Below are 26,382 nucleotides of genomic sequence, written 5' to 3' on the forward strand. Positions count from 1 at the left end.
AACCCACAACAAGGGCAATACCTGGAGAGTATAAACCCATAGATTTTCTCAAACCAAGCACTTGTCCAAGCTATTGCATTTCGGGATGGTGGGTCGTGCTAACTTAACCTTTTCTGTGTATTTCAACATGTACAACAGGACATGTACAATGGGATGATGGTGACAATCACTGTCGATCAAACAATGTCGCTGTCCTTGAGAATGTTGTACTTGCAGAGCGGGCAGGTAGCATGGATCCGAAGCCATTTTGCGACGCAAGAAGAATGGAAGTGATGGTTGCATGACATTGCAAGCAGTTCAACTCCATCTTCGTAGGGTGTGAGACCAATGCAACATTCTTGGAATGGAGGTCGGTGAGGTTATCAAAATGAGTAGTCTTGTGCACAAAACAATACGACAAAGCAAGAGATAATACAGTAAATAACGTAAGTGTTGCAGTTAAATAACATAAGCAATCTTCTCGAGTTTATACATGAATTTGAGGAACAACTAACATAGACGATAATTTAGGCACAAGACAAAATTATAGTGATATGGTGGCGCCATCCAGTGTTTAACATTGGAAATACAAAAACTAGGAATATCGGACGGAAAGCCCTTCTATTGCCTAGTACCCTTGCTGCCCTTGCGCTAGTGCTCTGCTGCTGCCTCCAAAATCGATTGGACCCAGACGGAGGTGGCCGCTGTCGCCTCAGCGACGGCCGCTGTTGCCTCGGTGACCTTGATGACCGCGGCCTCGGCGGCCGCTGCCGCGTAATGGCAGTAACGGCCGCAGCAGAGGCGGCCGTTGTCGCCGCGGAGGCGGCCGCGTTCGCCGCGGAGGCCGCTTTCGCCGCGGAGGCGGCCGCTTCGCCTCGTCAGCGGTCAAAACAGCCTCGTCAACGGCCGCCGCGGATTTGCCAGCGGTCGCAGCGGCCTCGTCAATGGCGGAGGCGGTCGCTTTCGCCACGGAGGCGGCCGCTTTCGAGGAGGCGGCCGCTTTCGCCGCGGAGGCGGCTTTGGCCGCGGCCACAGAGGCCTTTCTAGCGGCTAAAACAGCCTCTGTAAGGTCCGCAGCGGCTTTGGCAGCGTTAATGGCGGCCTCGTCAATAGCGGCCTCGTCAATGGCGGAGGGGATTGCGTTGCGTCGCATGGCTGGTTAGGTTTTTGGGTGGAAGCCGTCGCTTAGGTTAGGTTTTTATAGTTAATATATATATATATATATATATATAAACGGTAATTATTAAAAAGCCTCCAATTGTTTTAGAGTTTTAGAATGTTTTAAAATGCCCAAAAATTTAATTAATGTTAAAATACTTTAATTTTTTTGTTTTATTATCAAAATATTTATTTTTACTTTCCTAAAATAGTTGATAATAAAATAATTTTTTAAAAAATAATATTAATCAAGTCATGTGAGTATTTTGAAAATATTCACAAATATTGGTAGACATTTGAAAATTATCCATTTAATAAATTAGGTTACGGAGGGAATGACTGGAAGATGATTGAGATGAAGAAGATTGGGCCTAAAATTCACATTAAAGCCCAGATTAGTTAGAAACATCAGATATTAATGATCGATTCACAATGAAACCCAGGCATTGTTATTCATTCGAAAGAATTTGAACTGGAAAACAAAATTCAAATGAAAATAAACTCGAGGCATTTCAGTTTTTAAATTGTCATTTTACCATACATAATTAACAAATAATTTTTTTCGCATTTAAAGTTTTAATATTTAGAGATAATATTTTATCCAAATCTAATTTTCAATTCTTTAAAAGAAATGAGAAATTTTTTAAAAATAATTTTAATACTATATACATATATATAATTGTATTTGTTTTTTAATTGTATTTTTATGTTTTCTTTAACGCATGAATAATACGTTAACATGAAAGACAAACCGCGAGAATAGAATCTTATGCATTAAATTAATAACGAATATGATAAATGAACTGACTCAAGTAGTTTCCTAAGTTTTCAAAGATGGCTATGTAGTGAGACTCTATATTTCTCTCTGCACAACAAGAATTGCAGCTTAAATAACAGAACTCGTGAGAGCTGGAGTTGCACATACAAGTCAAAAATGTTAATGTGCATAACTCGAAAGGTCTAAAGGTCTCCAATGAAAATGAATTACGGTGAAGCTTCTCGGCAAATAAATGTTCATCGAGTTGTGTCGTCTTCATGCGAGCAAACACCGATAGAGCTTGCATGGTGTTTGGACAAAATTAAGCTTCAAATCCTATGCTTCCTTCCATTCATTCCCAGGAGTCTTCTCCATATATAGGGTAATTGCTAAGGCTACCTTTACGCCGACCACTCATCTGAGCATAGCAAATGGTAGTAAGTCACTTAATTGGATAATGAACTCATATATTAAGTCACTCATCTTCGCTTTCTTGCTCGACAAAAGCTTCAAACTGGCTTCCAACGTAATGGTCTGGGGGGTGAAACTCTGAGCATAGCAAATGAGTAAAGAATAAGAATTATGAGGTAATTAGTAGTCCGATTTGTCTTCCTTGGGAATAAATAACCATTTTAATGAAACAAATGCACCATCAGATTCTATTATCTATAGCAAGAAATTGGGCATGGGATAACATCTCTATAGGAACATGCACACAGAAACCATCTGTGGCTAAGAAATACAAATAGCTTCCTGCATCAAACATGTATTAATACACAAACATATTGGCCATTTGGAAGATGATTATTTCCCACTTACTGAGATTTAAATATAGGAAATTTTAATTGTGTCCGCCCAAAATAAATACCCTTTGGAATTTTCACCTAACCTTATCCACCCTTGATTCAATTAATAGAATAATGAACGACATGGTAGGAATGCCACGTCTGTCATGTTACTTTTCTGTCCGTTTATTTAGATAGACATTTTGTAAACAAGAGTAATAAACTCCCAAGTGGGGATGAATTCTTCCCTTCAATAAATAATGGCAACAAAAGAGTCTGACTTATAGAACGCACCTTTAGGCAGCAAAAAATACTATACCTTATATGTCCCACCTTTAGGGAAAAAAAACCCTCCAACCTCTCTTATAGAACGCAAGATATAGTACTCTCTCAAGTATATAAACAAGGAAACTCAGCCCGTATAAGGTATAGAACGCTGAGCTACTACTTCGTAGGCTAGGGGAGGGTAGGGGAAAAAAACCAAAATGAAATTAACCAAGTACTCTTGGACTTTCTACTATGTAGAGACTAAGCCCGTAGTACTAAAGGCTCCATGGTATAGAACGCAGAGCTAGTACTTATAACCCGTAGGATCGTAGGTAGTACTTATTGAGGACCGAAAAGTATGGTTGAACATGTACATGGACGAACAATAGATGCTCCAGTTAGGCGATGTGAAACTATATCAAATGTGCACATCAAACAAAGAGAGGAAGATATAAAAAGACTTGGTGAACAATACTAAAATAAGATAAAATTTATTTAAATATAAATAATGATATAGTAGAGGTAAAAGCTTACTAGCGAAGAAAGATCTATATAGCTGACCCTACCTAATGGGATAAGGCTTGGTTGTTGTTGTTGGTTGTATAGTTATTGAAGGTTTTAAGAGGTTTAATTGCTTAAGTTAGTGACATCTAGAGCTAAATCAACTTAATTATGGGATAATTTGAACTAGTTCAGTTAGAAATTAGCATACCTTTGGTAAGGTGACGACAGTTTTGCGATGTTTGATTAAGAACCCATGCTTTGAATGAGCCAACAGAACAGCGTGTTCATCTGTCGGATGGTTTCCCTATTTTTCCAAATACAATCATCATCAATTGCTTGATAGTCCAAAGTGGAGAATCTGAATCGACAAGTGAGAAGGAAGGTTAAATCAAAAGCTTACCAAGGTTTTCGAGTACTGGAACAACTCAATAGTATCCTCCAATGTAAAAGACTCAGCATCTTTGGTCATCTGTAGATAGATTCCAACAGATGCTTGATTCAAATAGATCAATTTTGAGTTTTCACTTGATATGCCATGTGTCTCAATTTCCAAAACCAAGAGTTTCAAAAGTTCAAGAAAATAAAATTCATAGACTTAATATAATTTCCTTAAGTGAAAGATAATTTTTTGTTGTGTTTTTTGATTGATCAAGTCTATCAAACGATCGAAAGAAATGGATATATGAGTTCTCTACCTGGTTTTATCTTAGCCAATTATGGATTCTACAAATAATAAAGCAATGGAAAAAATTGAATATAACTTTTGGTGGAATTTAATATTCCATTTTTGATAGTTAGAATACAATCTCTTATTTCAAAATAAAGTAATTCTCTAGAAATATAAAATTGGAATTCCAATTTCATAGGTTTCATACAGGGACTCATTTGAACTAAAGACCAATGTGAAGAAAAACTACCAAAACTAATGACAACAAATATGGATAGATGAAGCAAAGATGAATTATTTACTTCCAAACTGATTCAATCTATAACAATTAAAGCTTTCATAACAAACAAAAAATAATTATATTCCTTAACCATAATATATGCAGTCGATAATGATGAGATAGAGCCATTTGTAAGTGCAATTTTAAAAGGATCCAAAGTTCACAATGATATTTTTGGTCTTGTCTTCCCTTTTCGGGATGGTGGGTCGTGCTAACTTAACCTTTTTTTGTGTATTTCAACATGTACAACAGGACATGTACAATGGGATGATGGTGACAATCACTGTCGATCAAACAATGTCGCTGCCCTTGAGAATGTTGTACTTGCAGAGCGGGCAGGTAGCATGGATCCGAAGCCATTTTGCGATGCAAGAAGAATGGAAGTGATGGTTGCATGGCATCGCAAGCAGTTCAACTCCCTCTTCGTAGGGTGTGAGACAAATGCAACATTCCTGGAATGGAGGTCGATGAGGTTGTCAAAATGAGTAGTCTTGTGCACAAAACAATACAACAAAGCAAGAGATGCAGTAAATAACCTTCAAGTGTTGCAGTTAAATAACATAAGCAATCTTCTCGAGTTTTTACCATGAATTTGAGGAACAACTAACATGAGACGATGATTTAGGCACAAGACAATTATAGTGATATGATGGCTCCATCCACTGTTTAACATTGGAAAATTGTTGCTGTTTTTTCATTTTTCACAAATAGAAGTTTTTGCTCAACTCTTCCAGTTTCTTTGTAGGCTCCAACATGCTTTAATCTCTAGCAAACTTCCAAATCACACAGCAGAAAAATGTAATGGAAGGCGTGTGTGATAAAAAATGCGCATGTTTTGAGCTCTAATTACAATTTGATACAGCTCAGTCGCTATCACAAATAAGTCACTCAAATTTATGGTTCTCAAGTTCTCTTTTCTTAGGGACATAATTATAACAACAAAATAACACAACGATGAAAGTATGATTATATTGATAAATCATAAACATAGGTAGGCCATGAGTGTCAAGCACTACTAACTTCTACATGGTATTAGAGCCAATATTGATGCTTCTTTTCATCATTAATCGTTCTAGCAAGCATAATCGACAGAGGTTCTGTCCAATGTGAGTGTCAAAATCAGACTCAATGTCCGACATGAGTGTAGGGGTTTAGTTGAATGGTTCAAGTATCTGCAGATAATTGTGTTACGCTGAACATCTGTAAAAATTATGCTTTATTGACAATGATCAAACAACAGTTAGTTTAATTTGTTCACTAGAGCATCAAAATTTTTTTCTTGAATTTATAGAACATTTATTCAAATCAATAAAAAAATTCATCACAACAAAGTTTTAGATCATGTAGCAAGGAAATTATGGCATTACTTCTAGTTGAGCGCTTTATAATGTGTTTTAAAATTAAGTTGTTAAAAATTTTATAATAGAAAAGTTTAGATTTTATGTTTTTCTTGCAACGGAAGATAAGTGTTTTAGATTTTATCTTATTCTAGCAACCAAAGATAAGTGTTATTACCGCATCTTCATGTGGAAGAACTCGTGCACTCGATAAATTTCCATAGCCAGGATTCAAGGGGACCATAACTCCTTCCTCAGCTGTCTTTTCTTGGTCTTCACAAGAAGCATGATACTGGTATTTTGGAAGAACACTAATATCTGCTTCCAATGCACCTTCCTGTGTACATCAAGATATTTTATGATGAGTTACATAACAAGGGAATTCTTAGTCTTGACGTGAATGACATGCTTACCTGGCCTGCCATGGCATACAGAATTGTAATGATACAAGGCAAGCAGCAACACAGTGCAATCCCGATAACAAAAGCCAAAGCAACGCAAAAGATAGCAAAGAACACATCAAATGCTAGGAAAATCACAGTTAACCTGTTCATCAACAAGCCAAAATATTACGTGCACATAAAATAGACAATCATTCAGAATAAGTCATGCCACAGTCAGGGATTTCAAGCATGATCGAGATATAATTTGGATATCATGGGATTTCTATGGACGACCTCAAAGAGGTACAACTTAGGGCAATAATTGCGAGAATAACTACTTCGTGATTATTCAAAAAATGAAGACCTTTCATAGTTTACAAGCATTTTTTTATGATTGGTAGTGTTTGATTGCATACTAAGTATAAACTAGCACATGCTGAACTTCTAATGCTGATGAATCAAGTAAGCTGGTATCACTGAAAAGAATTATTATGATTTGGGGAATACCAGTAGAGCCTAGGAGCATTTTGTACGAGGTCTTTGCCACCAGAGACGATCCAGAAAAAGCCAATAATCCACCACAGAAATGATAGAATGGTATGAAGTGATTCACATCGTTTAGCAAAGCTGGCATCCAATCACCATGACGGTCAGCGAAAAAAATAAAAGCGTACTTTTGAGTCAACAATCATATCTTAAAAGTCAGCATGCTGCCAAGAACATCATTGCATCTAGGTCAAGAAGACACATCAAACAGGAAAATAGCGTTTGTTAAATGACTGAGATCCATAGTTGACATTTAATAAAGCAACAAGCTATAAGTTAAGTGAAAATAATTGTTCTAATCAACAAGATACAGATGTAGCATATACCAGCTGTGTTATCTACTTGGTTTAACAATGAGTTCAGGACCACAAAAAATAAACAAGATACTTAAAGGCAAGATCTTAACTTCACAGTCCCATCTATTGAAGAATTGAACTCTGTCTAGCATGTGCCCACTTCATTCTTAACATGTAATTCATGGGCCTCAATTTAGTGCCTTAAACCCTGTGCTCCAAATCAAATATAATGTACTTGTTTAGTAAAGATATAAATGTTGAGTTATGAAAGAGAGATAGAATATGTCTTATGGTGTATTCACCTGGAGGGAAACAGGAGGGAAAAGAAATGAATTTGTCAATATTTGTTAAATTTCTGTTGTCAATTGGAAGGAAAAAAAAAAGAGGATTTCTGTCAAGTTCTTTCATTCAATTTCTGCACAAATCATATCGAAATGAAGAAAGGAAGTTTTAGCCTCTAACAAACACAACATTTACTTCCGGTCCTTTCATTCTCCCATCTAAAACCAGATGAATGGAGATAAGATATGCAATTCCTCTTTTTTCCTTTCTCTCTCACTTAACCAACTTCCTCTTCCCTCACAGTAAACATATATTAATTCACATATAAAACTAAAATGATCAAGGACTTACTTTTCTATTCTGTACTTATTTACTATATTTCCATTTTGTCACACACAATGATACCCCTATACTTACGATCATGAATTTAACGGCTTAACCAAACCTTTATTGTGCATGATCATGAGTGACCAATTAAGATATACTTGCCATCTTTGGTTAGTTTAACTACAAAAGATCTTTGGATGTATGAACTTGAAGGGAATGGTATGATCATTTGAGTAATCAATCAGTCTTATCTTTTCGTCTTTCTTCTTCGTAATAAAGATCCCAATCATCTACTTTGCATCATTTTACATCAAGAGAGAGAATCAAATGCAAGAAATTAGCAAAAATCCACAGATTAATGAAAGCAACCAGTATGAGCAAAATTTAACTAGTATTATAGTTATACCATACCTCCTTTGCCTGCTTCTGGCTCCATCCCCGTCTAGATCCTCCTCGCTGCCCTCAACGGCCGAGTTCGGCGCCGCCCGCCCGTCGTGCTCCGCATCTCGCCTCCCACCGCCTACCCGCCGCCGGTACTCCGACCAGACCAGAAACACATGAAACACGCACTGAACCGCGTAGCCCGCGATCCAGAGGCGGAGCGGCGCGCCAGGGCGCTCGCACGCGGTGGCGCCGAGCACGGCAACGGACACGGCGGCGAAGGCCAGGTTCCAGGAGATGTCGAGCGCCACCACCGGCCTGGAGTAGGCCCAATTGGCACGGCGTTCCTCCAGCTGGAGCGCCGCCGTCTCGCGGACGAGCATCGAGGGCCGGCGGCGCCCGGCGGCGCGGCCGAGGATGGAGGCCAGGCGGTTCGTCCGGGAAGTTGGACTCTGCGGATGCGGAGGAGGCGGAGTCTCCGGCCGGAGAAGGGCCGAGGCGGTCAAGTCCTCTTCTCTCTCCATTCACTTTTCGCTCCTCTCGTCGTCACCGCCGGTGCTCTCTTTTACACTTTAGTCCTTATAAAGTTAGAATTCGGAATTAGGGTAGAAATTATAGCTTATTAGTAAAATTACAAATCATTAACTTTTTTCAGAAATTAAGAATTACATTTTAGCGCAGAAAACATTATATTTAGGTCGAATTTTTAATTTTTATAATTCTAAAAATATTTTGATGAATGAAAAAATTATTATATTAATGTAAAAAAAGAACTACTCCTTTGGAACCTGAGCTCAAAGCTATTAGCTGTGTGTAGTTGTCCTTTGTCGCTGGCGACTGCGATCGGAGGTCGACGTGTTCTTTCCCCTCGCTTCCCTGTGGTTCTGCGCAGTCATGGGAAACTACTAAAACCCTAATCTTTCGAGCTCTGGATATCTCTTTCGACAACGAAAAGGCCTTCACGATCACCGGATTTGGGGCGGGAGCTGGCCTGGAACCCGAAGTTGCTTCGGGCGAAGGTGAATCCGAGAGGAGTAGAGCAAAAAAAAAAAAAAAAAAAAAAAAAAAGAGGGGGTCTTCTTGGTTGCAGCTTGCTAGCATACTTGACACTGGCTTGCATAATCTGGTCTTGGAGGTGGAAGCCAATCGCAAGGGATTCCTTTGAAGAACAGGTAGATTGCAACTAAAAACAAATCGCTGAGAGCGAGGGAAGAACAAGAATTTTTTTTTTTTTTTTGGAAATGTAGGTTAGGAGTGGGAAGTGGGAGTTCGGTGGAAGCGGAAGAAGCGGGATTTTAAATAGGAACAAAGGGCCGCGTATCTTGAGCTAAATCCTCGACGCTACCGCTCTGGGAAAGCGATTTTTCTCAAAAATATTGTAAGCTTCTCGCGTAATTGTGCTCCGGTTTCATGCTTCCCTTAAATCTCAATTCTGAACTTAAAGGTTGTGTTTTTTCCACTCTTTGAGCTTTTTAAATACAGAGTGGAATGGGAGAGAGACGAACGTGCTCAGTTGTTGTCGCCAGTACCAAACCACAACTTGACTCGCCTTTGCTTTGTATTTTTTAATGGAGGAGAGAGAGACAACAGAGAAGAATGCCATAGGAGAGAGAGAGGCGAGCTGGCTGTCTCGCTCATTGCCATTGGGATAAGCGGGGTTTTCCCCCTTTTAAGAAGGTCTTAACCACGCCTTCATTCTTTCCCGCAAATCAACACAAGAATTGATGCCGTTTGCTTGGAGCCAAACCAAGCTAAACTGCAATTTGGACGTTCCCCTGCCGCAGAACGAGAAAGCAGATCCAAAGGTGGGAATTTTGCAAAAGCGTGGTGGTGCGACTTTGTGTTGGAAAAGGAAGGGGGCATTCATGGAGGACAGAAGGAAGATGATGTGGTGGTGGAGCCGGAGGGCAGCGGTGGTTGCTGGAGTGGCGATTGCGGTGGGCGTGTTCTTGGCCTCGCACTGCTACTTCCGGAGGGAGAACACGGTCAAGGCGGAGGAGGCGCTGGTGAGCATGTGCGAGGAGCGTGCGAGGATGATCCAGGACCAGTTTGCTGTAAGCGTCAACCATGTGCACGCCCTCGGCATTCTCATCTCCACTTTCTACTACCAGAAGCAGCCACCAGCACTTGATCAGGTGGGACAAGTAGAGGTCTTAGTCTTTATTCATTTCCACTTTTGTTCCTTTTTGTTGTTGTTGTGTTTCTCTTAATTGAGTGGGTATTTATGTTATGTGTTCTCCTGTTTGGTTGATCCTCTAGTTCTTTCCTTTTACCTCTCTTTGAAGTCTGAAGACAAAGACAGGTGTCTCCTAATCTTCTCTTGCTCATTTTTTTCCCTAGCCATGTTTGATAACTACCTACATTAATGCTCTTTTAATTTAACAGCTAAAGACATTACTTTTCCCCATCTTGCTTCCCTTTATACTGAAAAACTACGTATCTTCTGTTACTACCCATTGGATAGTCATATGCAAGATTCTGGTATCGGTGATACATTTTATTGAAAGGATATTTTAGTTGTCTGTAATGGTTAAATCCGTTTTGTGTTCTTACCTTCTCATGCATTGTGGGTGAGTTAATATTAGTTTGATTGCAGAAGACACTTACATACTACACTGCGAAAACATTACTTTGTGATTCTTGATAAGTCTCATATCACTGATTCTTTTTGAAAGAAGAATAGTTTACTAATTTACATTGTTTAAATCACTCTTTTGTTGTTACCTATTTGAGCATTGTGCTTGAGTTAATTTGAGTTCAAATGCAGGAGACATTTGCATACTACACTGCGAAAACAGCCTTTGAACGACCTCTGTTGAATGGGGTGGCATATGCTGAGCGAGTTGTTCATTCCCGGAGGGAAACATTCGAGAGTCGGCAGGGGTGGACGATCATGACCATGAAAAGAGAGCCATCACCTGTACAGGATGAGTATGCTCCCGTAATTTATTCCCAGGAGACTGTATCTCATATTGGGGCACTTGATATGATGTCTGGCGAGGTTTAGCACTTGGCAACTTATTAATTCTGCCGATGCCTTTGTTCATTTAGCTTTTGTTGATTCCTGTGTCTTATGCAGGAGGATAGAGAGAATATTTTACGGGCTAGGGCTACTGGGAAAGCTGTTCTCACAAAGCCTTTTAGGCTTCTTAAGTCGAATCATCTTGGTGTAGTTTTGACATTTCCAGTATATTATGCTGGCCTTCCTGAGGATGCAACAGTAGAACAACGTGTGCAAGCGACTGCAGGGTGAGATAGTGTTTTATACATGTACTTTAATTTATTCCAATGCTATTGGCCCTCTTCTACTAACATCTTCATTACATGCTATTTGATTTATGAGTAATACCTTCAAGTATTTAATGGCTTAAGGTAAATTTTAATTTGCCTCATGAGAGAACCTGCCTAATAACAAAGAATAAGTTGCCAAATCTAGGCCTTATCAATAATGCATTCATTTTTCCTGAATGGGTTTAGAATTTTGCCATATCACTCAAATGAAAAACTAAAAATATATCTTATTTCTTGATAAAATGGATTTTACTAGCAATATAGCCCAATAAATTTGATTGGCAGGAGATTCATTGTAGATGATTCTAAATAGTTGAGAATTACAGCTAATTGTTGTATTGTATATCTAAACTGCAATCTGTTAGTCCTAATATTAGCTATATTTCTTTATCGTGTTTTGCTCAAGCATTTTATTTTATAAGTTTATCTTCAGACAATAGTCTTTTAGCATCCTCCACCTTGAAATGCTTGCTTCTTCACAGATATCTTGGGGGTGCGTTTGATGTAGAGTCACTTGTGGAAAATTTATTGAGGCAGCTTGCTGGTAGTCAAGATATTGAGGTAAATGTTTATGATATAACCAATACTACTGAATCCCTGATCATGTATGGACCTCAAGATCCAGAGGGTTATATGCCTCTTTCACATGTCAGCATGCTTGATTTTGGAGATCCATTCAGGAAGCACCAAATGCATTGCAGGTTAGGTGTTACAAATTAGTTTACACATGCAATTCTTTTTTCCCAGGCATTTCATGCTTGCTAAAATAATTGGTTGTATTATTCAGGTACAGGGAAAAACCTCGCCTTCCACTGTCTGCTATTACAACTCCATTTGGTATCTTTGTAATCATCATGCTTGGTGGTTACATAGTATTTACTGCAAAGAATCATTATGACAATGTTAAAGAAGATTGTCGGAAGATGGAAGAACTAAAAGTTCAAGCAGAGGCTGCAGATGTTGCAAAATCTCAGGTATGGGCATTTCCTTTGGATCATGAAATTCCTCTTTTATTCATATTTCTAATTTCTTTCCTTTTGCTAATATGACAGTTTCTTGCAACTGTATCACATGAGATAAGAACACCTATGAATGGTGTACTAGGTATTGATCCTCTTTCTGCTGTCATTTTTTGGATTTATATGATTTGCTAGTGTGTAAACTGTCCGTTATCAATTGTTATGGCAGGAATGTTAGACATGCTTTTGGATACTGACCTTAATTTAACCCAAAAGGACTATGCTCAAACTGCTCAAGTTTGTGGCAAAGCATTAATTTCACTAATCAATGAAGTTCTTGACCGGGCAAAAATTGAAGCTGGCAAGTTGGAGATTGAGGCAGTTCCATTTGATTTGAGGTCGAACCTTGATGATGTGATCTCCTTATTTTCTTCAAAATCAAGAGAGAAGGGCATTGAAGTAAGCCTATGTCCCTTAGGATGAAGTTCTTTTGAGTTATTCTACTCTTTCCTTTTCCATGACTAAGTGGTTTTATCGATGAATTTACTGCATGCAATTTCTAGTATGTTTCTTATGTGTTGGCTGATTACAGCTTGCTGTATTTGTATCTGATAAAGTTCCAGAAGTCGTCACTGGCGACCCTGGGAGATTTCGGCAGATAGTAACAAATCTAGTGGGAAATTCAGTTAAAGTAAGTCCTGGAATTTTTTTTTTCTATTATCTTTGGGTAGACTCTAACTTGAAACCTTGAGGGAGCAATTGATCTGTCATTTTGCTTATATCCTGTTCATAACTCATTCATACTTTCACAGTTTACTGAGAGGGGCCATATATTTGTTCAAGTCCATTTGGCTGAGAACTCAAAACCAGGGATAGAAGAAGTTTATGCTGGCTTAAATGGGCAAACGAGAGCAGATAAAGTTCATAATTTTAATACTTTGAGTGGATTTCAAGCTCCGGATGCTAGAAATAGTTGGGAGAATTTCAAGCTTCTACTTTCAGATGAAAAATTATCACCTGAGTTCTCAGGAAGTGAAGTGACATCCAAGAGAGCTGAGGAAAATGTCACTCTGATTGTCAGTGTTGAAGATACAGGGATTGGGATCCCCTTACGAGCCCAGGATCGTGTCTTCACACCTTTCATGCAAGCTGACAGCTCAACTTCCAGAAACTATGGAGGAACTGGGATTGGCTTGAGCATTACTAAATGTCTGGTTGAATTGATGGGCGGGCAAATTAGCTTTATCAGCCAACCAAATGTTGGAAGTACGTTTACGTTTAGTGCCGTTGTCAAAAGCTGCAATAAAGAGACAATTACAGAGACAAAGAGATCTCCTTTTGAGGTTATACCTTCTGGGTTTACTGGAATGAAAGCATTCCTAATTGATGGCAAACCAGTTAGAAGTGCTGTAACACAGTACCATTTAAATAGGTTGGGCATAGCTGTTGACATTTCAGAAACAGTCAAGACGGCATTAATTTCCTTGGTTGGACGGAATGGTAGTCTAAAAACTGGGTACGTCTCACAGTGTATGTTTTTTTCTGCTCGCTATTGAAGGATCTATATTTTTCAGTGCATGCTATTATTGCCTCGGTTTCTTGATCAATATCATGGAAAGACATGCTGCTGATCTGGCCACTACCACATGAACAAAATGAACTAGCTCTCTTTATTAACTTTGGCATGAACCAGATTATGTGGAATTGTACCATGCCTTGTTTACATGGCACATTTTTCATATCATCATCAAAATTTATATAAATCAACACTGTAATCTTGGTTCCATCCTGTGTCCAATTTAGATTGATAATATGCCTTACCTGCATTTGCTCAATGTATATATATTGTTTAACTGTCACAGTTACCCAGATAAGAGAACTGACCTCTTATGTATCAAGCCCAACTACTAACCCGAAATGCTTAAACACGAGATAGTAATAGCTTACCCATGAAGCTATTGAACTCTCTTTATTGCCCACAATTCACCGAATGGGCACTGCACCAAGGTGTTAACATCTTCCATACTTTAGGCTTGACATTTCCCTCAAGATTCAAAATCCAACTTATTGCTTAGAATAATCCCTAATTGACAACTTTGGTGGCAACTCCACCATCATACAAGTAACCTTTTTCCTAACACTTCATCATACTTAGGATTGGGTTTGCTTTGGTACCATTTGTCACGATCTGCTCAAATTAGAAGATTAGCTCATGGACATGTTATGCCCAATCACTAACCGAAAATGCTTTCTGATTTATTTGCACGAACACATTTGATTATTATAATATTCAGGATTTTGCTAATATGTTTGTCCTTTTCATACACCTCAATTGTCATTTTGATTAATTCTTTCTTTTCCTGTAATTACTGTCCAGGAGACAACCGTACATCATATTTGTTGAAAAAGACTCATGGTACACTGGTGTGGATGTTGACTTGCATGATCAACTGTTGTCACTTAAGCAGAATGGTTGCATTCTAGAATTGCCAAAGGTCATACTCTTGGTGACCTGTGAATCTGAGAAAACAAAACCTGGTTCTTGTATCGATACTGTGATCATGAAACCTCTCAGAGCAAGCACCGTGGCAGCATGCCTTCATCATGTGCTTGGTATAGAAAAGTCACAAAGGAAAGACATGTTGAATGGTCCAGCTAATCTGCACACTCTATTAGCAGGGAAGAATATATTGGTGGTCGATGACAACAAAGTAAATCTTAGAGTTGCTGCAGGCATCCTTAAGAAATATGGAGCGAGGGTCGAATGTGCTGAAAGTGGGAAAGATGCTGTTTCACTCCTCCAACTGCCACATAAGTTTGATGCCTGTTTCATGGATGTTCAGATGCCTGAAATGGATGGGTATGGATCAAAATTTTATTTTTCACACAATTGGTGGTTTTTATTTCTCGAAACTAAATATTGGAACTTTCTAGAATATCTTTTAAACTTTGGTTTTCGATTGCTTACATAATGAGCTTGTATGCTCGACGTCTCCTAGCTAAGTGTGCATCACTATATATCTGATAGGCCTGAGGTGAGCAGGTGATTAGAAAATAGGAAACTGTTAAATCTGTATCTACAGATCAAAGCTAGATAACAATCACCAAAAAGGAAAAAAAAATCATGTCTTGTAATGCTTGATAATATCGAAAATTCTGTGAATTGCATTACTATTTGAATCTCATAAATCCTCAGAGGTCACACCTACAGGACAAAGCTAGATAATCAGCTAATGAACTCACGTAGAGGTTTATTTTTCAGGTTTGAAGCAACTAAACTTATACGGTCGATGGAGAGCATGGCAAATGAATGCGTCAAGAACGAAGGAGACTCTATATATGGGGAGGAATCTACGATCTCTAAATGGCACCTGCCGATTCTTGCCATGACTGCTGATGTGATCCAAGCCACATATGAGAAGTGCATGAAATCTGGAATGGATGGATATGTCTCTAAGCCCTTTGAAGAGCAACAACTTTATCAGGCAGTTGCTAAGTTCTTGGTATCAAATTCTAATTCAGACTCATGACTGTAGGATCGCTCCCTGCACCAACAATGACAAGTATTTTTCTACTGAAAGATCTCTGACACGGGGGTTGTGGATGTAACAAGATGGGTGTTAGTGCCAATAGTGGCAGAACAACCTTAGAAAGGATACATTGTACAAAGCAGTATGATGGGCTCTGCAAAATGTCGACCATTTCAGCTGTCAGTGAGGGAAGATGTTCTCGATTTTCTTTATTTTTGTTCGATATATTTGTTGTTTGGATGTAAGTGCTTCTCACTGTCATTCGTTGAAAGAAATGCATATTGTAGTTTTTCTTCCAATTTTTTTGATAAATTAAGACATTCCTTGTATAGAAAGTATGTTCAACTTCGCGCAGCTAATTTAGAGTTGAGACTCAAGGTTGTGATGGTTTTTATCATGAAGAGAACTCTTTGGCTGGGGACATTGTTGAGATGATAATTGTTCTTCCAGTTTTTGATCTCTTGAGCTGATTACTGAACATCAAGATTAGTCCCACAAAAGCAAGCTGCTAGCATCTTAAAGAGGTTTGGCTTGTTGGATCATTGAATTTTTGTTGTAGGTTCTAGTAAGTGTTAAAGAAGAGTCAGCCATTTGAAGATGTCATTACTGTTGTTTTGATGGTATGATCGATCTTTTCTGAAACTCAATTTCAAGTAGCCAATTAGTTTGTCGTAATTAAGCGTTGTGTTACCTTCATCAGAAAATACTTGGACGGTGCTTGAGCATAATATTTATGATATTGGATATATTAATTATAATTGAAGTCGGTAAAAATTTAAGTTTAGCTTGAGAATAATATGTATTAATAATAAATAAAATTTTTATGCTTGATAAAATAAACATATAAGCTCTTACATATTCAAGTACAGTTAGACTAAACTCATTTATTGAATGGGTGAGAAATCTAGAAGTTAACAAATGCAGGCTCGAATTCAGATAAATACAGTAATGATAAAATACTAATAATAATAGGGTAAGTAATTTATCTGCCTAACTAACAAAAGATAAAACATTATAATATGATACCTCAATCATTCAAGTCGCTTTGGCCGAGTGGTTAAGGCGTGTGCCTGCTAAGTACATGGGATTTTCCCGCGAGAGTTCGAATCTCTCAGGCGACGTCATTTTATCTTTTTTTTCCTAGTATTATTTTTATTTTGCTGTAAATTTGCAGCGTTAAATTCATTCATGCACTCAGATAATGTATTTTCAAACGATTAAACTAATAGACCATCACTTAAAGATTTGTTGGCTGAGTCAATAATATTTAAGATAATAAATTTTATATTAATGTTAATTCTTATTAGAGGTGTAAACGAGCCAAGCTGCTCACGAGCTATTTGAGTCTCGACTTGAAAAAAAGTTCGTTTGAGTTCGTTTGATTAAGATAACGAGCCGAGCTCGAGTCTGATTTCGAGCTCGAAAATATTATCGAGCCGAGCTCGAGCTTAACAGTACTTGGTTCGTGAGCTAGCGAACATGTTCGTTTAAAGACTCACGAATGTATTTGTTAAGAGATTTGCGAATATATATATTACATGAATATAAATATTATATATTAATGAGCCAAGCTCGAACTAAGCTCGTTTAACTTTTAAATGAGCTATGTTTGAACCAAGCTCGAACTGAATTCGTTTAATTTTAAAATGAGTCTTTTTCAAGCCGAGCTCGAGCCGTTTGCGAACTATTTAATTTCATTACGAGCCGAGCTTGGATGACCTTGCAGTCTGATCGGAGGTGGTAAATTGCTTGTGACTTGTAGTCAAACTTGAGGCCACCACAAGTTGCTAATTTGTGATCGCCACCAGCTCACAACAGCTCACATCAGCTCACAACAGTTGATGATGACTAACTAATTAGACTATGTATGAATTTCAGATAATTAAGAATGAGATCGAACCAATAAGGCACTACATTAATAGGTTTGACTACGAAATTAATGCCGCATATATAAATTATACTTGATTATGTATGTAAATTTATATGAATTTAGTGAATTATTTAAAAGTTAACAGTAATTTAGTGTGCACCTAAGTTACTTAAATCATGTTAATTAACCCAATAGCCAAGCAGCCCAACTACCAACTAGCTAGCTGTGAAATTATGGTGGAGTGGCTAATGATAAATGAACTAAATGAATGGTTCTGAAACATTTTAAAATTCTAAAGAATATATTAAAATAGGAAATAAATTTTAATACGCCAGATGAAGAATTATCTTTTTATTATTATTTGTAAGTTGACAAGATAGAATTAATAGCTAAACACTCGTACTGAATTAATTAAGTTGACTGGTCAACTTACCCTTTACGTTTAATTAATTAAGTTGTCCTAATTTTTCAATTCTTTACTAGAGGAGATTTCCCTTTAATTTGCGCCTTATAGTTTGTTATTTTAGGGTTTCATCTGTTCCTCGCCCCGATCGCGTTTCCTGCTGAGATCCGCCGCCACACACCATAACATTTCCTCCCTCCCCACAAGCCATGGCTACTCGTGCTACAGGACGACGCAACCCCGCAGAGGCCGCTACCCAGGCCGCTGAGGCCGCTACCCAGGCCGCTGAGGCCGCTACCCAGGCCGCTGTGGTCGCTACCCAGGCCGCTGAAGAATTATCTTTTTATTATTATTTGTAAGTTGACAAGATAGAATTAATAGCTAAACACTTGTACTGAATTAATTAAGTTGACTGGTCAACTTACCCTTTACGTTTAATTAATTAAGTTGTCCTAATTTTTTAATTCTTTACTAGAGGAGATTTCCCTTTAATTTGCGCCTTATAGTTTGTTATTTTAGGGTTTCATCTGTTCCTCGCCCCGATCGCGTTTCCTGCTAAGATCCGCCGCCACACACCATAACATTTCCTCCCTCCCCACAAGCCATGGCTACTCGTGCTACAGGACGACGCAACCCCGCAGAGGCCGCTACCCAGGCCGCTGAGGCCGCTACCCAGGCCGCTGTGGCCGCTACCCAGGCCGCTGAAGAATTATCTTTTTATTATTATTTGTAAGTTGACAAGAAAGAATTAATAGCTAAACACTCGTACTGAATTAATTAAGTTGACTGGTCAACTTACCCTTTACGTTTAATTAATTAAGTTGTCCTAATTTTTTAATTCTTTACTAGAGGAGATTTCCCTTTACGTTTAATTAATTAAGTTATCCTAATTTTTTAATTCTTTACTAGAGGAGATTTCCCTTTAATTTGCGCCTTATAGTTTGTTATTTTAGGGTTTCATCTGTTCCTCGCCCCGATCGCGTTTCCTGCTGAGATCCGCCGCCACACACCATAACATTTCCTCCCTCCCCACAAGCCATGGCTACTCGTGCTACAGGACGACGCAACCCCGCAGAGGCCGCTACCCAGGCCGCTGAGGCCGCTACCCAGGCCGCTGTGGCCGCTACCCAGGCCGCTGAAGAATTATCTTTTTATTATTATTTGTAAGTTGACAAAATAGAATTAATAGCTAAACACTCGTACTGAATTAATTAAGTTGACTGGTCCGCTTTACGTTTAATTAATTAAGTTGTCCTAATTTTTTAATTCTTTACTAGAGGAGATTTCCCTTTAATTTGCGCCTTATAGTTTGTTATTTTAGGGTTTCATCTGTTCCTCGCCCCGATCGCGTTTCCTGCTGAGATCCGCCGCCACACACCATAACATTTCCTCCCTCCCCACAAGCCATGGCTACTCGTGCTACAGGACGACGCAACCCCGCAGAGGCCGCTACCCAGGCCGCTGAGGCCGCTACCCAGGCCGCTACCCAGGCCGCTGTGGCCGCTACTTGTGCTACAGGACGACGCAACCCCAGGCCGCTGTGGCCGCTAGTTTGTTATTTTAGGGTTTCATCTGTTCCTCGCCCCGATCGCGTTTCCTGCTGAGATCCGCCGCCACACACCATAACATTTCCTCCCTCCCCACAAGCCATGGCTACTCGTGCTAGAGGACGACGCAACCCCGCAGAGGCCGCTACCCAGGCCGCTGAGGCCGCTACCCAGGCCGCTGAGGCCGCTACCCAGGCCGCTGTGGCCGCTAGTTTGTTATTTTAGGGTTTCATCTGTTCCTCGCCCCGATCGCGTTTCCTGCTGAGATCCGCCGCCACACACCATAACATTTCCTCCCTCCCCACAAGCCATGGCTACTCGTGCTAGAGGACGACGCAACCCCGCAGAGGCCGCTACCCAGGCCGCTGAGGCCGCTACCCAGGCCGCTGAGGCCGCTACCCAGGCCGCTGTGGCCGCTAGTTTGTTATTTTAGGGTTTCATCTGTTCCTCGCCCCGATCGCGTTTCCTGCTGAGATCCGCCGCCACACACCATAACATTTCCTCCCTCCCCACAAGCCATGGCTACTCGTGCTAGAGGACGACGCAACCCCGCAGAGGCCGCTACCCAGGCCGCTGAGGCCGCTACCCAGATCCGGCACAAGCATGGCTACTCGTGCTAGAGGACGACGCAACCCCGCAGAGGCCGCTACCAGGCCGCTGAGGCCGCTACCCAGGCCGCTGTGGCCGCTAGTTTGTTATTTTAGGGTTTCATCTGTTCCTCGCCCCGATCGCGTTTCCTGCTGAGATCCGCCGCCACACACCATAACATTTCCTCCCTCCCCACAAGCCATGGCTACTCGTGCTAGAGGACGACGCAACCCCGCAGAGGCCGCTACCCAGGCCGCTGAGGCCGCTACCCAGGCCGCTGAGGCCGCTACCCAGGCCGCTGTGGCCGCTAGTTTGTTATTTTAGGGTTTCATCTGTTCCTCGCCCCGATCGCGTTTCCTGCTGAGATCCGCCGCCACACACCATAACATTTCCTCCCTCCCCACAAGCCATGGCTACTCGTGCTAGAGGACGACGCAACCCCGCAGAGGCCGCTACCCAGGCCGCTGAGGCCGCTACCCAGGCCGCTGAGGCCGCTACCCAGGCCGCTGTGGCCGCTAGTTTGTTATTTTAGGGTTTCATCTGTTCCTCGCCCCGATCGCGTTTCCTGTTGAGATCCGCCGCCACACACCATAACATTTCCTCCCTCCCCACAAGCCATGGCTACTCGTGCTAGAGGACGACGCAACCCCGCAGAGGCCGCTACCCAGGCCGCTGAGGCCGCTACCCAGGCCGCTGAGGCCGCTACCCAGGCCGCTGTGGCCTTATAGTTTGTTATTTTAGGGTTTCATCTGTTCCTCGCCCCGATCGCGTTTCCTGCTGAGATCCGCCGCCACACACCATAACATTTCCTCCCTCCCCACAAGCCATGGCTACTCGTGCTAGAGGACGACGCAACCCCGCAGAGGCCGCTACCCAGGCCGCTGAGGCCGCTACCCAGGCCGCTGTGGCCGCTATTTTGGGGTTTCATCTGTTCCTCGGCCGCTACCCAGGCCGTTCACAAGCCATGAGGCCGCAGAGGCCGCTACCCAGGCCGCTGTGGACGCTACCGAGGCGATAGAGGCCGCCTCTGTAATTTTAGGGCCGTCGTTGCCACCAACGCGGCAGCGGTCACACACCGATGCCGCGGTCAAATCGGTTTTTGAGGCAGCACCAGCAGCGCACCTTGGGTGATCTTCAAACGTCCTTCACTTTTTCTTCTGCATTAAGTTTGAACTATCTCGCCCCAATATTCCTTCACTTTTTCTTCTGCATTCAAGTTTGCTACTATGCAACCACCATTATCCTCAAGTAGTTAAGGTTGTGATGGTTTTTATCATGAAAGAACTCTTTGGCTTCGGACATTGTTGAGATGATAATTGTTCTTCCAGTTTTTGATCTCTGAGCTCATTACTTAACATCAAGATTAGTCCCACAAAAGCAAGCTGCTAGCATCTTAAACAGGTTTGGCTTGTTGGATCATTGAATTTTTGTTGTAGGTTCTGATAAGTACCCAAGAAGTGTCAGCCATTTGAAGATGTCATTACATTGTTTTGATGGTATGATCGATCTTTTCTGAAACTCAATTTCAAGTAGCCAATTAGTTTGTCCTAAATTAAGCGTTGTGTTACCTTCATCAGAAAATACTTGGACGGTGCTTGAGCATAATATTTATGAAATTGGATATATTAATTTAAGTTTAGCTTGAGAATAATAAATAAAATTTTTATGCTTGATAAAATAAACATATAAGCTCTTACATATTCAAGTACAGTTAGACTAAACTCATTTATTGAATGGGTGAGAAATCTAAAAAGTTAACAAATGGACGCTCGAATTCGGATAATTCAGATAAAAATTAATAAAATTTTTATAATATTTAAAAAATTTGATTAATTCGGTCAAAAAAATCGAATTAACACCATAATAAAATATCGATTCAATTTGTTCAATTTTTAGAGGAAAAATTCGATCAGTTTGGCTGGTTCAAAAAAAAATCGATTTATTTGATTTTTGATTAATTCGGAATGTTGGGCATTTGGACTGAGTCGTTGCGTGCACCATAACATTTCCTCCCTCCCCACAAGCCATGGCTACACGTGCTAGAGGACGACGCAACCCCGCAGAGGCCGCTACCCAGGCCGCTGAGGCCGCTACCCAGGCCGCTGTGGCCGCTAGTTTGTTATTTTAGGGTTTCATCTGTTCCTCGCCCCGATCGCGTTTCCTGCTGAGATCCGCCGCCACACACCATAACATTTCCTCCCTCCCCACAAGCCATGGCTACTCGTGCTAGAGGACGACGCAACCCCGCAGAGGCCGCTACCCAGGCCGCTGAGGCCGCTACCCAGGCCGCTGAGGCCGCTACCCAGGCCGCTGTGGCCGCTAGTTTGTTATTTTAGGGTTTCATCTGTTCCTCGCCCCGATCGCGTTTCCTGCTGAGATCCGCCGCCACACACCATAACATTTCCTCCCTCCCCACAAGCCATGGCTACTCGTGCTAGAGGACGACGCAACCCCGTAGAGGCCGCTACCCAGGCCGCTGAGGCCGCTACCCAGGCCGCTGTGGCCGCTAGTTTGTTATTTTAGGCTTTCATCTGTTCCTCGCCCCGATCGCGTTTCCTGCTGAGATCCGCCGCCACACACCATAACATTTCCTCCCTCCCCACAAGCCATGGCTACTCGTGCTAGAGGACGACGCAACCCCGCAGAGCCGCCGCCCAGGCCGCTGTGGCAGAGGCCGCTACCCAGGCCGCTGAGGCCGCTACCCAGGCCGCTGTGGCCGCTAGTTTGTTATTTTAGGGTTTCATCTGTTCCTCGCCCCGATCGCGTTTCCTGCTGAGATCCGCCGCCACACACCATAACATTTCCTCCCTCCCCACAAGCCATGGCTACACGTGCTAGAGGACGACGCAACCCCGTAGAGGCCGCTACCCAGGCCGCTGAGGCCGCTACCCAGGCCGCTGAGGCCGCTACCCAGGCCGCTGTCCCGCAGAGGCCGCTATCCAGGCCGCTGTGGCCGCTAGTTTGTTATTTTAGGGTTTCATCTGTTCCTCGCCCCGATCGCGTTTCCTGCTGAGATCCGCCGCCACACACCATAACATTTCCTCCCTCCCCACAAGCCATGGCTACTCGTGCTAGAGGACGACGCAACCCCGCAGAGGCCGCTACCCAGGCCGCTGAGGCCGCTACCTAGGCCGCTGAGGCCGCTACCCAGGCCGCTGTGGCCGCTAGTTTGTTATTTTAGGGTTTCATCTGTTCCTCGCCCCGATCGCGTTTCCTGCTGAGATCCGCCGCCACACACCATAACATTTCCTCCCTCCCCACAAGCCATGGCTACTCGTGCTAGAGGACGACGCAACCCCGCAGAGGCCGCTACCCAGGCCGCTGAGGCCGCTACCCAGGCCGCTGTGGCCGCTAGTTTGTTATTTTAGGGTTTCATCTGTTCCTCGCCCCGATCGCGTTTCCTGCTGAGATCCGCCGCCACACACCATAACATTTCCTCCCTCCCCACAAGCCATGGCTACTCGTGCTAGAGGACGACGCAACCCCGCAGAGGCCGCTACCCAGGCCGCTGAGGCCGCTACCCAGGCCGCTGAGGCCGCTACCCAGGCCGCTGTGGCCGCTAGTTTGTTATTTTAGGGTTTCATCTGTTCCTCGCCCCGATCGCGTTTCCTGCTGAGATCCGCCGCCACACACCATAACATTTCCTCCCTCCCCACAAGCCATGGCTACTCGTGCTAGAGGACGACGCAACCCCGCAGAGGCCGCTACCCAGGCGCTGTGGCTGAGGCCGCTACCCAGGCCGCTGTGGCCGCTACCCAGGCCGCTGTGGCCGCTGGCCGCTAGTTTGTTATTTTAGGGTTTCATCTGTTCCTCGCCCCGATCGCGTTTCCTGCTGAGATCCGCCGCCACACACCATAACATTTCCTCCCTCCCCACAAGCCATGGCTACTCGTGCTAGAGGACGACGCAACCCCGCAGAGGCCGCTACCCAGGCCGCTGAGGCCGCTACCCAGGCCGCTGTGGCCGCTAGTTTGTTATTTTAGGGTTTCATCTGTTCCTCGCCCCGATCGCGTTTCCTGCTGAGATCCGCCGCCACACACCATAACATTTCCTCCCTCCCCACAAGCCATGGCTACTCGTGCTAGAGGACGACGCAACCCCGCAGAGGCCGCTACCCAGGCCGCTGAGGCCGCTACCCAGGCCGCTGTGGCCGCTAGTTTGTTATTTTAGGGTTTCATCTGTTCCTCGCCCCGATCGCGTTTCCTGCTGAGATCCGCCGCCACACACCATAACATTTCCTCCCTCCCCACAAGCCATGGCTACTCGTGCTAGAGGACGACGCAACCCCGCGCCGCTAGAGGACGACGCAACCCCGCAGAGGCCGCTACCCAGGCCGCTGTGGCCAGGCCGCTGTGGCCGCTAGTTTGTTATTTTAGGGTTTCATCTGTTCCTCGCCCCGATCGCGTTTCCTGCTGAGATCCGCCGCCACACACCATAACATTTCCTCCCTCCCCACAAGCCATGGCTACTCGTGCTAGAGGACGACGCAACCCCGCAGAGGCCGCTACCCAGGCCGCTGAGGCCGCTACCCAGGCCGCTGAGGCCGCTACCCAGGCCGCTGTGGCCGCTAGTTTGTTATTTTAGGGTTTCATCTGTTCCTCGCCCCGATCGCGTTTCCTGCTGAGATCCGCCGCCACACACCATAACATTTCCTCCCTCCCCACAAGCCATGGCTACTCGTGCTAGAGGACGACGCAACCCCGCAGAGGCCGCTACCCAGGCCGCTGAGGCCGCTACCCAGGCCGCTGTGGCCGCTAGTTTGTTATTTTAGGGTTTCATCTGTTCCTCGCCCCGATCGCGTTTCCTGCTGAGATCCGCCGCCACACACCATAACATTTCCTCCCTCCCCACAAGCCATGGCTACTCGTGCTAGAGGACGACGCAACCCCGCAGAGGCCGCTACCCAGGCCGCTGAGGCCGCTACCCAGGCCGCTGTGGCCGCCTTATAGTTTGTTATTTTAGGGTTTCATCTGTTCCTCGCCCCGATCGCGTTTCCTGCTGAGATCCGCCGCCACACACCATAACATTTCCTCCCTCCCCACAAGCCATGGCTACTCGTGCTAGAGGACGCTACCCAGGCCGCTGAGGCCGCTACCCAGGCCGCTGTGGCCGCTAGTTTGTTATTTTAGGGTTTCATCTATTCCTCGCCCCGATCGCGTTTCCCAGTTCCGCCGCCACACACCATAACATTTCCTCCCTCCCCACAAGCCATGGCCGCTGAGGCCGCTACCCAGGCCGCTGTGGCCGCTAGTTTGTTATTTTAGGGTTTCATCTGTTCCTCGCCCCGATCGCGTTTCCTGCTGAGATCCGCCGCCACACACCATAACATTTCCTCCCTCCCCACAAGCCATGGCTACTCGTGCTAGAGGACGACGCAACCCCGCAGAGGCCGCTACCCAGGCCGCTGAGGCCGCTACCCAGGCCGCTGCTACCCAGGGCCGCTAGTTTGTTATTTTAGGGTTTCATCTGTTCCTCGCCCCGATCGCGTTTCCTGCTGAGATCCGCCGCCACACACCATAACATTTCCTCCCTCCCCACAAGCCATGGCTACTCGTGCTAGAGGACGACGCAACCCCGCAGAGGCCGCTACCCAGGCCGCTGAGGCCGCTACCCAGGCCGCTGTGGCCGCTAGTTTGTTATTTTAGGGTTTCATCTGTTCCTCGCCCCGATCGCGTTTCCTGCTGAGATCCGCCGCCACACACCATAACATTTCCTCCCTCCCCACAAGCCATGGCTACTCGTGCTAGAGGACGACGCAACCCCGCAGAGGCCGCTACAAGCCATGGCTACTCGTGCTAGAGGACGACGCAACCCCGCAGAGGCCGCTACCCAGGCCGCTGAGGCCGCTACCCAGGCCGCTGTGGCCGCTAGTTTGTTATTTTAGGGTTTCATCTGTTCCTCGCCCCGATCGCGTTTCCTGCTGAGATCCGCCGCCACACACCATAACATTTTCTCCCTCCCCACAAGCCATGGCTACTCGTGCTAGAGGACGACGCAACCCCGCAGAGGCCGCTACCCAGGCCGCTGAGGCCGCTACCCAGGCCGCTGTGGCCTTATAGTTTGTTATTTTAGGGTTTCATCTGTTCCTCGCCCCGATCGCGTTTCCTGCTGAGATCCGCCGCCACACACCATAACATTTCCTCCCTCCTCACAAGCCATGGCTACTCGTGCTAGAGGACGACGCAACCCCGCAGAGGCCGCTACCCAGGCCGCTGAGGCCGCTACCCAGGCCGCTGTGGCCGCTA

The 26,382-nt window shown here is 43.7% G+C and overlaps 2 protein-coding genes and 1 non-coding gene across 3 annotated transcripts; 2 read left to right on the forward strand and 1 right to left on the reverse strand.

Moving 5' to 3' along the window:
- Positions 1-4,452: 4,452 nt before the first annotated feature.
- LOC141823339 (E3 ubiquitin protein ligase RIE1-like) lies at positions 4,453-8,489 on the reverse strand. Its single transcript, XM_074710610.1, has 5 exons — positions 7,980-8,489; positions 6,625-6,744; positions 6,148-6,280; positions 5,913-6,071; positions 4,453-4,849 (listed from the first exon to the last, which is right to left on the reverse strand). The coding sequence occupies exons 1-5, from the start codon at positions 8,471-8,473 to the stop codon at positions 4,688-4,690; spliced, it is 1,068 nt and encodes a 355-aa protein (XP_074566711.1). The 5' UTR covers positions 8,474-8,489; the 3' UTR covers positions 4,453-4,687.
- Positions 8,490-9,673: 1,184 nt separating this feature from the next.
- Positions 9,674-16,014, forward strand: LOC141823340 (putative histidine kinase 6). Its single transcript, XM_074710611.1, has 11 exons — positions 9,674-10,084; positions 10,717-10,950; positions 11,029-11,198; positions 11,723-11,941; positions 12,028-12,214; positions 12,293-12,344; positions 12,429-12,658; positions 12,792-12,890; positions 13,012-13,715; positions 14,577-15,059; positions 15,462-16,014. The coding sequence occupies exons 1-11, from the start codon at positions 9,674-9,676 to the stop codon at positions 15,727-15,729; spliced, it is 3,057 nt and encodes a 1,018-aa protein (XP_074566712.1). The 3' UTR covers positions 15,730-16,014.
- Positions 16,015-16,768: 754 nt separating this feature from the next.
- TRNAS-GCU (transfer RNA serine (anticodon GCU)) lies at positions 16,769-16,850 on the forward strand. Its single transcript has one exon. It is a non-coding gene; the product is annotated as a tRNA-Ser (tRNA).
- Positions 16,851-26,382: the final 9,532 nt, after the last annotated feature.

The sequence above is a fragment of the Curcuma longa genome, chromosome 3 (genome assembly GCF_044706935.1).
Source record: "Curcuma longa cultivar G26 ecotype Majalengka, Jawa Barat chromosome 3, ITB_CL_G26_1.1, whole genome shotgun sequence".
NCBI classification, from domain to species: domain Eukaryota; kingdom Viridiplantae; phylum Streptophyta; class Magnoliopsida; order Zingiberales; family Zingiberaceae; genus Curcuma; species Curcuma longa.

What these genes read in the sequence shown, in the direction of transcription:
- LOC141823339 (XM_074710610.1), bottom strand. Translation starts at nt 8,473, where the DNA reads ATGGAGAGAGAAGAGGACTTGACCGCCTCGGCCCTTCTCCGGCCGGAG. An exon ending in GCCAGAAGCAGGCAAAGGAG is followed by an intron (nt 6,745 to 7,979) that starts GTATGGTATAAC and finishes ATTGGATGCCAG; the next exon opens with CTTTGCTAAACGATGTGAAT. An exon ending in TGTATGCCATGGCAGGCCAG is followed by an intron (nt 6,072 to 6,147) that starts GTAAGCATGTCA and finishes TGATGTACACAG; the next exon opens with GAAGGTGCATTGGAAGCAGA.
- LOC141823340 (XM_074710611.1), top strand. Translation starts at nt 9,674, where the DNA reads ATGCCGTTTGCTTGGAGCCAAACCAAGCTAAACTGCAATTTGGACGTT. An exon ending in AGCCACCAGCACTTGATCAG is followed by an intron (nt 10,085 to 10,716) that starts GTGGGACAAGTA and finishes GTTCAAATGCAG; the next exon opens with GAGACATTTGCATACTACAC. An exon ending in CAGATGCCTGAAATGGATGG is followed by an intron (nt 15,060 to 15,461) that starts GTATGGATCAAA and finishes TTTATTTTTCAG; the next exon opens with GTTTGAAGCAACTAAACTTA.